This window comes from Mastomys coucha, unplaced genomic scaffold (assembly GCF_008632895.1).
Source record: "Mastomys coucha isolate ucsf_1 unplaced genomic scaffold, UCSF_Mcou_1 pScaffold1, whole genome shotgun sequence".
Classification (NCBI taxonomy): Eukaryota; Metazoa; Chordata; class Mammalia; order Rodentia; family Muridae; genus Mastomys; species Mastomys coucha.
Genome location: NW_022196891.1, coordinates 26,083,927 through 26,097,901, shown reverse-complemented (window position 1 = coordinate 26,097,901; position 13,975 = coordinate 26,083,927). Strand labels below are relative to the sequence as shown.

The 13,975-nt window shown below is 39.4% G+C and overlaps 1 protein-coding gene across 2 annotated transcripts in view; it reads right to left on the bottom strand.

Moving 5' to 3' along the window:
• The window catches only part of Thsd7b (thrombospondin type 1 domain containing 7B), an 895,860-nt gene that overhangs the window by 563,399 nt on the left and 318,486 nt on the right, over positions 1-13,975 (bottom strand). For both annotated transcript variants that reach the window (XM_031381328.1, XM_031381317.1), the window contains exon 4: positions 4,427-4,675. In XM_031381328.1, the coding sequence (XP_031237188.1) occupies positions 4,427-4,675 (249 nt within the window). The remainder of the gene's footprint in view (positions 1-4,426; positions 4,676-13,975) is intronic.

The following is a 13,975-nucleotide window of genomic DNA, read 5'->3' as shown; positions in this document are numbered from 1 at the left end:
CTGATACTCTAAGCACTGACACACACTGGTCACTGTTGTGGTGAGTCTATGGAGCCCAGATGCTAAGGCATCCTCGCTCAACATTACGCTGAGGAAAAAAATGGGTGTTTGCAGGGACTGGATCTCTTCTCCCCCGCCTGCTTTTCTTGGAGAATCTATCCCCTAATTTCCAAAGTGGTTAGTTATTCACTTTTTTAAAAATAATATACCCAACCCAAATAGATCTTTTTAAATAAAATTCCTCTACTGACACTTTAATTCTATAAGTGGTGCTGACAAAGCTCATTAAAACATCCCAGACCAGAAGTTTCTCTCTTCACTTAATATTAGTATTATATTTTTTTAACAACTCATACACCAGAAAGAAATTTTACATATTTTTATTTGCTTGGTTTTTCATGTAACAGAAGTCTGAGTCCATAAAGGGAAGGGCATCTGTCTATTGTGCACTATGAAGTCTCCCTACATTTAACCCTGGGCTTGGCACAGAATGAGAACTCTGTTTATTTCTTTAATGATCGAACATGTTTTCTATAGAAAAGACAGAGGAAGGGTGTAGCCAAGTCACAATGTGAGGGTTTAATCAAAACAATGTGAAGATGCACAGAACCATGTATTTTCCTGCTGTAGAAAAAAATGGAGTGAATTAAATTGTTTGATGTATGTGGACACTCATGAATTCTGGGATGGAGATAGGGGCATTTGTGTTCCTTAATAGATTTTTGTTTTCATTTTCATTGCTCACAATGAATTTTAATCACCCAATGTCATATGAGAAACAAAAGGAGATGCACAGCCTTCATGCCGTGTGCTGTATCTTCCCTGTGGTAGAAGCCACAGCCCAGAACCCAGATAAACAGGAAGAGTGGCTGATGCTGATTTCTCTGTTGTTGTGCATTTGTTTTCCTGCCCATAACCAAGGAGAAACATTAGTTAGCACATTGCTCTCGGCAGGCAACACTGGCTGGCACTTCAGCAGTTCCTCCAAGAAGCTCATTTCCAACAGAATCACCATTTGAAAAGCTTTGCCTTTTTGTTTTTAAATAAATGCCAAAGTCGGGACTGTTGAAACAGCAGAACTAGAGGGCCAGCTTGCCATCAGACTAACCTGCAAGTCTCCATTTCCAGACATTAAATATCAATGAATGAAGATTCCTAAAGGTCCTTGCTTTGGGTACATAGTTATCCCAGTCTCAACCGAGTGTGCTGTTCAGGAATAACATAAACAGTTAAGTGTGGCCTGGTATACATATCTTAACTTGAGAGAGTCTTCGTGATAGCAGTGAGGGAGCCCTCTCACTCTAGAGAGTCTCCCTGGAGGAGAAACTCTCCTCTTCTATGAAGCCTTCATCTTTGGTTCAGTTATGCCTTTGTTATATTACTGGCCCACAACAGTATATGATGATAACTCAAGATTCTACTCCTACCTGAGCATAATCACAAAATCCAAATTAGATATCCATAAGAAAAGATTTCCAAAATACACAGAAGAAATAATTTCATTCATCATGCAACTACTATGATATATCCTATAAGGAATGAGAGGATTCTTTTTACAAAAGGAACAGAATTATGCCTAAAACAGCAAGATGATGGCTTCCCTTTTGTACTGTCTTTATGTCCTAAGCACTGGCCTGGGATTTTTCACACACAGTCTCTGTTTCAGTCCTATAATGTAAATTATATAATTAACAATGCCAGTATCAAGGGGAGTCTCCTAGAGAAGATAAGTAGCTATTTTGAGATGCCACAGCAAATAAATGATGGACATAAAATCACAAGTGGGGAGGGAGGGACAGACCTGGGAGGGAAAGTGGACAGATCTGGGGGAGGAGGAGATTGGCGGGGGAGAGGGCAACCTGATCTGGTATTAGGTGACGGAAAAGGACTGAAGCCCTGAAGGCCAGCAGAAAGAATGGAAACAGGCAACTTCGGAGGTAGGAGGTTAGGGACACCCTTCAGAATGCAGCAGAGACCTGGGAGGTGAGAGACTCTCAGGACTCAAATGGAGGGACCTTAGATGAAATGCTCAACAGTAGGGAGAGGGAACTTATAGAGTCCACCTCCAGCAGGAAGACAGGGCATCAAATGAGGGAAAGGGGGGCCAACCCACAGTCACAACTGACTCATAATTGTTCCTGTCTGAAAGAATTGTAGGGATGGAAATGGAGAGGAGCCTGAGGAAAAGAAGGTCCAGCAATAGTCCCAAAGTGGGATCCAGCTTAAGGGGAGGTCCCAAGACCTGACACTATTACTGAGGCTATGGAGCACTCACAAAAAGGAACCTAGCATGATTGCACTCCAGAAGACCCAACAAGGAGCTAAAAGAGTCAGATGCAGATATTTGCACCCAACCAATGGACAGAAGCAGATGACTCTTGTTGTTGAATTAGGGAAGGCTGAAAGAAGCTGATGAAAAGGGCCACCCTGTAGGAGCACCAGCAGTCTCAATTAATCTGGACCCTAGAGATCTCTCAAACACTGGACCACCAAGCAGGCAGCATACACCACCTGATATGAGTCCCACAACACACACAGAGAAGAGGACTCCCCGGTCTTTGTTCAATTAGAGATGATGCACTTAACCCTCAAAAGACTGGAGACCCTAGGGAGTTTAGAGGTCAGGTGGGGTGGGGAATAGGAACATCCACGTGGAGATAAAGGTGTGGGGAGGAGGTAAGGAATGTGGAACAGTCGAAGGGTGCACTGGAAGGGGGGAATAAAATATGGAGTGTAAAAAAATAAATAAATTTTAAAAAAATTAACTGTTCCATTAAAAAAAATCTGATTACAAGTGTACCCAGCCCTGAAATAGAAAGAGGATCCTAGTTATACCATCTGCAAGCCAATCAGTCCCTCTAAATCAGTGTTATGAAAGATGGCTGTAAAATGGGCAATATCCAATGGATTCTATGTAAAGGACCATGAGCTGCATCTTACTGTCCTACTGAAGTGTGGGGCAATAAAAGTCTAAGGAGGCTGGAGCTGTAGCGATGGCTCAGTGCAAAAGAGGGTACTGTTCCTGCAGACGACCTGAGTCCAGTTCCTAGAACTTACATCAGACAGCTCACAACCACCTGTAATAAGAGCTCCAAAAGATCCAGTGTCCTCACTGGCTTCCATGGGTAATGATATGTACATAAATTCAGACACAGGCACACGTAGATATATACATAATTTTTTAAAAAAATAATAAACTTGAATAAGAATCCAAGAGCCCTTTTAGTAAAATTAATTGCTGATAGATAGATAGATAGATAGATAGATAGATAGATAGATAGATAGATAGATGATAGATGATAGATAACATAGAGAGGGTGTTTCAGTCAACACTGACCAAGAAGGTAAATGAAGAATAGACTAGAAATCTTACAACAGAGATGTATCTTTAAATTCCACAATATATGTCTTATTCAGCATTAAGGAAGATTCAGACAGCTCACAACTGTGTATAAGACCAACATTAGGGGATACCATGCTCTCCTCCAGGTTTTATAGCTACCCAGGCTTAGGAAACCAAGAGCATAAGTTGGTTTTGTCACAGAATTATTGATTTATACAAGGAGACCATTTTTTTTTGCCTTGTTTAATATTTTTCCGGGAATAAGAATCTCATCCTCAAGTCTTCAAGGCTATAAGAAGCTCTAGAAAATGTTTCCTGTAAATAGGTATATATCTAACAGGGAGTTCCGGACATCTCTCTATCTCTAATAGACTTCCCAATAGACAACCATCCTCAGGGATTTCTGTCATTATGAGTTTGGAGTTCACAACAACCCCACAACCTAAAAGAAATACCCTGGAGGCCTTTATGAAATGCAATATAGACAGCCTCCCCCAACCCCAAATGAATATAAAGATGTTAGAATCTGACTTATAATGGATAGTGAGCCAGTTTCCAATATCCTCTGCCTCTCCAGGGACTCTGGAAAAGAAGTTGTGGCACAGACTGGCAAAGATACAGGTTCATAAGAGGATCTGAACTTGGGTGCTGCAACTCATTAGCAATACAACACCAGGAGACTATTTAATATCTCTGCTGATGGCCTTATTTGCACAGTGAGCATGTTATGAAGGACTCTGGACTAGTGACAACTATTTACAAATGTCTTTTAAGCCAGGCAAACGTAACAAACACTTTCATCATCAACTCTGTGAAGTACAAGAGGAAGCAAATAGCACCAGAAGATGAAAAACCTTGAGGCACTTTGGGAATTCTGTAGCATCAGTGCTGTGGAAACAGAACTTGAATGGTGAGATCCTGCACTGAAGTCTCTGCTCTCAAGCCACTGTGCTGCATCATCAAGTAAAGGAGTCCTATACTGGGAAAGATTCAGGAGACACAGGTTCTGGCCAGGTTTACTGATCCTTCCTATCACCACTTCAGAGGAAGTTATAGGTATTAAAATACTCAAGAGTGAAATACCTGGGACATGGTTGCAGAAATTCCCCTTCAGCAATGCAGGTCTCTTTCTCAAGAAGTTCTGGGCACTCCTGGCCACCTCCAATAGCAATATGCTTCACGTTCCGGCTCCTGCTTCTAACTCCGGGTGATAAAGTTCCAGAACGGCAGGTCTTGGAGCAGGGGCTCCACGGGGACCATTCAGAAGTCTCACAGTCTTTTGGCATCACACAAGGCTGGACAGTCAGAGGGAAGGAATCACGCACACAAAGGCTGAAAGAATGACAGCAGAAAAGAAAATTGGAACAGATTAAATAGATGCAACGAGCATTATGAAAATCTGACAATAAGAAAAAGGTTAATAATTAGTTTGAGCTCTCTCTCTCTGTTAGTGTTTGGTGTGTGTGTGTGTTGTGGTGTGTTGTATGTGTGTGCATGTGTGGGTGTGTGTGTATGTGTGTGTATGTGGTGTGTGTATGTGTGTGTGTGTATGTGTGTGTGGTATATGTGTGTATGTGTGTGTGTGCATGTATGTATAGGGTGTGTGTGAATGGTGTGTGTGTGTGTGCATGTATGTGTGTGTACATGTGTGTGTATAGTGTATATGTGTGTATATGGTGTGTGTGTGTGTGTGTGTGTGTGTGTGTGTGTGTGTGTGTATACCAAGGCATATATGTGGAGGTAAGAGGATAGCTTTGTGGCATTGTTTTCCTCCTTTCAATTATGTGGGTAGGGATTAGCAGCAATGTTTTAACATCCTGAGACATCTCACTTACTCTAATTTGATGTTTTAATGGGAATTTTTAAGGTACAGACATCAGAACAGAACCATAATATATATTTAATATTAAGAACATAGACTTATTATAAACAGTGGAAAACACCCTTTGTTCTATCTATTCAGGTGGCTGAGGCAGGAGCATTTCTTGAAACTAGGAGTCCTAGGTAAGACGCCCCCATCTCAAAATAAAAATAACAATGTTTACTCTGTTTCACATGTAGCAACAAAACCACTCCACCCTAGAGAGATGCCTATAGATGATGCATTCTACCTCTGCCCATAGTGTGCCCTTCATGATGGAAACTATTAATACTTAATGACTTGGCCTGGGCTGTGCCCACTCACAGCTATGCTCTGAGTTACACTTTATTATATTCACTTTGCAGAGGAGAAGAACGTGGACTCACAGAGCCTAATTTGTTCACTGTCATATGAAGGCAAGCGGAAGCTTGAGACTAAGTTATCTATTCTAAGAACTATTGAGATACTTCTTTAGATGCAGTATTGATTACATTTCTACATACTCTTTGGCTCTTGGCATCAATTTTTTTCACGTGCAAAGTTTAAGTAGAATCAAAGAGTTCAAAAGTCTGATTGGAAAGCAGTTCTATTAGAGCAGACATATAAGATGAAGTCCACACCGTGATAATTATGCTACAGAGAAGCACAAGAGAGGGGGTGATGAGCCAGCTGAGAAGGCTGTCAGGGCTGACATATCAAAAGGCAGAAAGGAGCTCCTCAGATTCAGGAGAAAACCATTTCATCCAGGGGAATTATACACCTGAAGCCTTCAGATACGACTACCCAGTTGGGATGTGAACCTGCAGTGCGTTGGACCAAAGTGTTAAATGTCATACCACTTGACTTTGTGTAAATAACTTAAAAAAATGACCATAATGGGAGTATTTACAGTATAAAAATTGGCAAGTGCTATAAATCAATCTTTCTCTAATCCCACAAGCCTTGTTTCTCGAGCTTTACAAACATCACTGGGAAGAAATTATAACCCATTCTGTTTTGCTGAGATATTGAAGTGCTCGTAGGAAAGAAGGGAGACAGGAGGTAGGAGGGTTCTTCAAAAGTGGACGGGAGAGGCAAGAGCGATGGCTCAGTAGTCCCTCTAGGAGCCAGAATCTGAGCTCAGTTCCCAGTATCTGTGTCAGACATCTTACTGTAACTCCAGCACTAGGAGATCTGATGCCCTCTTCTGGCCACATTAGACAGCTGCACTCACATGCATATACTCCCACACAAACACACGATTTGAAATAAAACAAATCTTTTCAAAAAAGTAGGTCTGAAAACATTTCATGTTAGGGGGTTTGGAATATTAATTTAATTGAGGTTAAACAATTATGAGTGGAAGAAAATCAGAATTAGAAAGATGATATTCCACATACTAACTCCTATTCCTTTATTTTTCTCAACCTTAATCCAGGTCAAAAGTACCCAAAACTTCAAGAGGAAAAGGATAATTTTCATAGAGATGTATACATGTCAACGTTTGAACACTAGATACCAAAGATAAGCCAACATAGTCTGGTGGAATGATGGGCTGCAAAAATGTTTTCAGAGTGATCCCTCCATCCATAGGCACAATGGCTTGAGATTTATTACTTCGGAAGATATGTAAATAGGGGATCTACCACTCTAAACGGTGTGCAGAAGAAAGCACGCTCATGGCTGCTTATACTAGTGACCAGTTTATAGTGATATTTCCACATCCATATGCTTTGTTAAGTCACTGATGGTTAAGGTCACACTCTTAGATGATGCCAGATGAAGGTCATATCAAGTGTGTAACTGCTTAATATTCATTTAGAATACTTAGAAATTTATAAACATTAGAACATTTAGAAAATAAAGAGGACAGCATATGCCACAAGAGAGGTGGGAGGGGGAGAGAGAGATAATGAAAGAGGAAGAGAGAGAGAGAACGTGGGAAGACAGAAGCAAAGGCTGTGTACATCCAAGTTCTAGATGGAGGAGAGAGAAAGAACCCTGCCACCACACTATGGTTTGGGATGCCCAGGTTCTAGATTTTGAGAAAATCAATTTATTTTGTTTAGCGACTAAATGCATGGCATTTGCCCTGACAGTCCAAACCAAGAGATTCAGAAATCTATTCAACTCTTTTAAGTCGTTTGTGGTTTTAGAAAATGGTTTTCCTTTTCCAAGATGCCCTGCACTCTCGCTTCATAAAGAAAGGTTTGGGGCTCAGGGAAGTAGCCGAGTCAGTAAAACCTTAGTAGAACGAGCATGAGGGCCCACGCTTGATCCTTTACTTTGAATTCAGGGATGGTGGTGAATGCTTATAATCCCAGGGCAGAGGAATGGAGACAGGTAGACATCAGCAGTTTATGGCCAGCTGGTCTCACCAAGTCAAGGAACATGGGTGTGGCAGGGTCTATTAAGCCCAGAGCATTTTATAAAGAACTCCTAATCTTTTGCTTTCTTTATATTTTAATAAAAGAATTTTATCTCCTTGAGTTGTAGCTTTTACAAGCTCATATTCTGAGGTTAAATTAATAACAATAATAATAATAATAATAATAATAATATTTAGTAATATTTAAAGGTACCATATCTATTCTTTTTCTAGTTTGACCTGTGAAATTTCTTGTGATTAAGGGACTCTGAATGCCCTATGTGGAACATCATAAATATCTGGACCCTGGTGTCTGCATCCAGGGAGTCTCTTGTCTACTGAGGTTCACTATCTGCAGAAGAAAAAGGACAATGCAGCATGATCCACGCCCACTCCCAGGACAATGCAGCGTGATCCACGCACTCCCCATTCCTGGATTTGTGCTGCCCTTTCGTGTGAGTGGAATCACCCTATAAACAACCACACACAATGAACACTCCTGTCCGCACCAAAACGGGAATCGATCCCTTCATAGAAGGCAGTGGGCCTTTTTAATGAAACAGGCGTAAGCTGTGGATTTGTCTTTCAAACTGGAGATGCTGTGATAATTATGCCTGCTTGACATTTATAGATCATGCTGTCATCTGTAAATTACCTTGCAAGTACTCAGCTGTAAAGGGAATCTTTGCAACTTAAAAACTCCCCTAGTTTTTAGCCTCTTCTGGAAATGTAAGGACGTGTTTATGCTTACAGATTAACAGAAAGTGTTATAAAATAAAAGCCATTATTGAGGTACCTTAGGTCATTATCCCTGCAGTTAGGACTGCTTTAAATCTACTAAATATTTTTAACCAATAAATGGGAGATAAAAAAGGTCCTCTGCCTTTTTAGTAAAGAGCAAATAGTTCATCCAGAGGCCCTTAAGTAAACACAGACCCACAAGTTCATATAAAATTCCCATGTCTATTGTAAGCCTACCTTCATTTTTGTTATTTAGAAATAACATTTTCAAGCTGAATTAGACTATTTAATGCCATGTCATACTTTAGTTAAGTATCAATGTGTTCATAAATAATATATAGTATTGTCAACAATTTTTAAATGTTTGTTTAAATATTGTTCATATGTATATACATATATATGTTGCTCTGTCTATCCATGATGACAATATAGAAATGCTCCAGTTAAATTTTATTTCTGAGTACTGTTCTAATATATAGATTTTGTTTAGCACTTATTCCCTATTGGGGGCCTTTTGGTCACATTTACATTTGTGGCCTGCTTTTACAGGATGAGACATAGAACCTCTGTGCATATGTTAGTGCTAAGCAGACATTGCTATGGCATGTAAAGATGTTTAGCAAACTTCACAGGAGCTTGGGAGAGAAGGAGAATGAGAAAAGAAGTCAGCTGCTCCCATGTTAAGGATTCTATAAGGCCAAAGGACTGAACTTTATGGAGAGTTAGGATGTTGTAGACCAGAGTTGAATCCCATCCCTATCTATAACCCATCCCTGAGCTGAGTCCATCCCTATGTCTAAGCCATTCCTATGACTATAAAACAAACAAACAAAAATGCACAATGTTTGTAGGAAACCACTATCTCTCACCAATACAAAAGTTAAGCATGCCACCAAACAGAATCTGAAACCTACAACAGAGATGCCCTTTCTTGCCATGCCCACTCGTCTATTCCAGTTACATCTGCAATATCAGGGGTAAAAGCCTGATCGCAGACAAGAGGTGTTATGACTTCAAAGGGAGTTTGTGCCTCCTGGGTATTCAGTCAGTAGTGGCATCCCCTAACTCAGAGGTAGCTCAGATATGTCCTTGTGAACTCGTGTGCTAGGTGCCCATCAAGATATGATTTATTAATAGCTAGACAAATTGGACATTGCTCTCTGACCTTTACCAATGTTCCAACATCTTAGCCAAACCCTGGATTGGAATATTACCCCTCCAGACTAATTGCCTTCAGCATTGTGGGTAGGACATTGAAGCTTACTGAATGGGAGATTTATCCCAGGGCAAGGTCAAGTAGAATCCTCATTCTCAGCCAGGTACTGCATGCAGCTGAACCACTCCTAGGAATTAGCAAGAAAGAGACAAGTCTCTACTAGCCTAGAAGATTAGCATAGTGGGTGTTTTACTAAGGATGGGCAGGACCTTGAGCTGAGTGTGTGTGAGAGATAGTATGCAGCAGTCAGTATTCAAGATTGAAGACTGGAGATTGTAGATTTGAGATTCGAGCCTCTACCCACCTGGCTGGCACACATGGAGGCCCCCGGACTCTGGTTGGGCCCATGCAGCCTGAGCGTGCTCGGAGCCGGGAGTGCTGCACCAGTCCAGAGGAGATGGCTGCTGCTTTAGACCCAGTGTGTTTCAGGTGACCTCAAATGTACCTCAACTGTTGAGCTGCTAGATTTTTCATTTCTCTCTTGCAATGACTGTAAAAACCTCATGCCATTTTTAAGAAATACAGACTCAGCACTCCCTTGTGTCGACTCTATTTATCACGCGCTGAATCCCTTGCCCACCTGGCCAGAACTTTCATCACCCCACAGAATAAGGGGTCACCACAGAAACCCAGTCCGTGGCACTTTCTTTGTTCAGCAACTAAAATATCATGCAACTACTTCTACATGAGAACACGGTACTCAGGATAACCCAAATCCTCCTTTCCAGGCTGTGGTCTCTCACATTTGGCTCTAGAATAAAATTCTTAGATTGGAGATTAGAGCTGTGGTTTGCTTCAGCAGGTAACTTCCTCATTTGGATTAGAGCCATTTGCATTTCTATTTCTTGTCTGCCCCCAGTTTTTGGTGTTTTATCAGATTACCAAGGACTTAATGATAACACAGACTTCCTGATCTATGACCCGGCCCATATGGCTAGGGTGAAGAAATCTCTCTTAATCACCATACCCTGTTTCTTAGTATCTATGAACATGCAAAATTTACGTGCTCACAGGGACATTGCATATATAGTTACTGAAAGGGTCTCGTTACAGTGATGACTTTAGAAAATCCAAGTGGGCAGAGAGCAATTCCAGTCTAAAAGAAGAGACAAAGGGGCATGATCAAATGAGATTTAAGGATAGCAGAGTTTTTAGTGATGCTGGACAACAAGCAAAGGAACTCAGAAACTTCCAGAAGCAGGTAAAAATGCATGTGATTTCCCTGAGAACCTCCAGAAATGACACAGAATTCCTTTCCTCATTTAAGATTTTTAAACCATCTTTAGTCTCTGGTACATTTGTATTCTAATCCAACTGAATTTAAAAAGTGCCTTCATGCACATAGAGTCATATAAGGGTAGAACAGAGATCCAGAAGAATACAAGTACACATTTGTATCAGTGAATTCTGCTGGTCTCTATGACACAAATATCTTCTTGTCATTCTATTTTCCTTATATTCTATATCATATTTCTGTAGACACATTTTAAAATTTCATGTCAACTCATGAATTTGTAGCTTCTGAGGGTATATATATATATATATATATATATATATATATATATATATTGTTTTTATATTTTGGATTTCTTCCCTCATCCCAATGACAAATTTTCACATTTTTTTTGTTGTTGCTGTTAATGAAATCTTCATTGTTCTAAGAACAATTTAAACTGAAATTCAAATGAAATGGAAAAGTGCATAGAACTATATAGGCTTTCCTCTTCTTTGGAATCATTTTTAGCAATGCTTTACTATTTATTTATTTATTTATTTATTTATTTATTTATTTATCCATATATCTATCTATCTATCTATCTATCTATCTATCTATCTATCTTTTTATTAAAGTCAAAGTTCTTTCAGGGTTTTACTGATTTGAAAATCAGTAAACAACAAGAACTACCCACCCCCCCAAAAAAACGGGTTTCCATCATTTCTTTATTTCTATTTTTTCTTTCAAATACTGTACTGTTTTTAATTTTAAGACTATTGTATCACGTACCTGAGTAAACTTTTTCAACTTTTATTCTTGTTAACTATATTGTCTCATCTTATTCCAAGTATTGACTTCTATTTATTTTTGTCTCAGTTTTTCATGTTGGAGCAAAGTTAACTTTGTTACAGAATTGTCACTAGGAATTGTGGTTGAGACCTCCATCACAAATTAAAAGCTCTTTGATTACAGGTGGGTCTCATCAGAAGGGTAAACATCGCCATCATCTGATCACGCAATGACCAGGTCATTTTCCCAGAGTCTTCCCCAGTCCTTACTCTTCAGTTTGCCTTTGTCCAGACAAGCATGCCCAGTCTCTAGCTTTATGTGTAGATATATGTGTGGGGGAAGGGCTCATAAATGCTGACTAGAGCAACTATTTTCATTTTTATGATATTAGAGATACAATGCAGGGCCTCCTGCACATTAGCTACAAATTCTACCATTAAGCCCCAACCAAGATATTGACTAGGGAAGAGAACACTCTTGCCAACACTATGAATCTCCACTAGACATTTAAGACCACAGAACAATACTTAACACGCAGAGCTTTATTCTTCAGGTACATAGATTATTTTCTGTGTATATGTCATTGGAAGCATTTTGTCTGCTAGTTAGTCCCTGTAATTCCCAGTGCTCTCAAGGATCCTGTGTTAAGACAGAACAGGAGGATTCTGTCTTAACAAGGATTCTATTAAGACAGAACAGGCTAAGCTGGAGCAACCAAGAAACCCCACATCTCGATGTCTTTGTCAAAATAACCATCTCCCTTTATCCCAGTTTCATGTATTTATTCTGTTCTTTTCATTTATGAAAGTCTGTAGAAAGTTGTATTCTAGTGAGGCTGCTCTTCTAGCCCCAGCCTCAGCCTCTGCACATCTTGAAGATTCACCATCTCGAATATATTGATAGCTTCCAAGTTCCCCTTCAAAACAGAAGAGAAGGGAGTGGAATTTTTCTGGGGTGACTCGGGACACTGACCTGAACATGTTTATATGATTCCTTCCCAGGTCATTTGTCACATCTTAGTGAAATTCTTTCTCATGGGCTGTGGAATGTGAAATGTAACAAATACAAAGAATATATTTAATGCAATATGTGCATAAATTGAATCACTCCATGTATTCTCCACATACAGGAAAGTCTCCATTTTACCTTGAGAGATTATACTCTTATATTCATTTACTATTACTTAAATGGGGCTCCAGAATACAGAAGAAAAAGGTGTTGGGTCCATGTTGCTATAAGTAACTGGAAATATGAAATGATCCATGACTCAAAGCTTCACAAAAGCTACAAAATGATCTACTCTATAAATCAATATATTCTTACATTTAAATCTACCTCATACATGGTTAAAAAAAAAAGTATGGATTAAAGTAATTAAAGACATATGAGGAAAGTCTCTGAGAACCTTTTTCTATTTTCTATCATTTTGTTCTAAATTACACAATATCAGTTTATAGAATTTAATACCCCCCAAAGTATCTTTATTGTCAAAAGGAATTTTTGCAGCAATGAAACCACAACAAAAAAGTCTTTTTTGGCAGACTCCTAATGAAGCAGTGGGACACTCCAAAGTAACGCTGTTCCATTCAAGAAACCCTGTTATCCACACAGCAGCAGATTACTCAAATTGTGACATCAAAGCAGGGTAATGGGCACTTCTATAGCTACCAGATTATAACTTGGGGAACATTTGAAATGTCACGCCATGACAATAATACCAAGAAATAAAATGAGAGTGGAGAACTGAGCCAGAATTTTAGTGGGACTAAAGCAAGATAGACATGGAGATTGTATGTGATATGTCTACTTCTTTTGCTGATTTTGATACCTGCCATCTGCTAGGCACACAAGAACGTACACCCCAAATATGCTGAGAATAAAATTTAAAAGAAAGCCCGCATGTACCAAGGTCCTTGCAAGTTTGTGAGAGTTAAGAACATCACCTTAAATCAGTGGTGATCAATCTGTAGGTCACGACCCTCAAAGACCATCAGAAAAGACAGATATTTAGGTTATGATCGATGAAAGTAGCAAAATTACAGCTATGAAGTAGCATTAAAATAATTTTATGGTTGAGGATCATCAGAACACAAGGAACTGGAGTAAAGGGCCAGGGCATTAGGAAGGTTGAGGAACATGGCTGCAGATGATCACCCCTAGCCACTGCACTGCACGATTTTAAAAATAAAGTTATCTGCGGAACATTCTCAATACTGTTTGAAAGGTGATTTTTCACAATGTGTAGTGACTTTTATTTACCAAGAAAATCACTTAGGACTATCGGAAGTATTTTTTTTCCTGGGACTTTTTAAACATTCTCTAAACCTCCTTTCTTTCCAAATTAACCTGATGCATTTCTCACTTTAATATTTTTTTTATTAGATATTTTCTTTATTTACATATCTCCTTTCCCAGGTTCCCCTCCAAAAGAAAAAATAAAAATAAAATAAAATAAGAAAAAA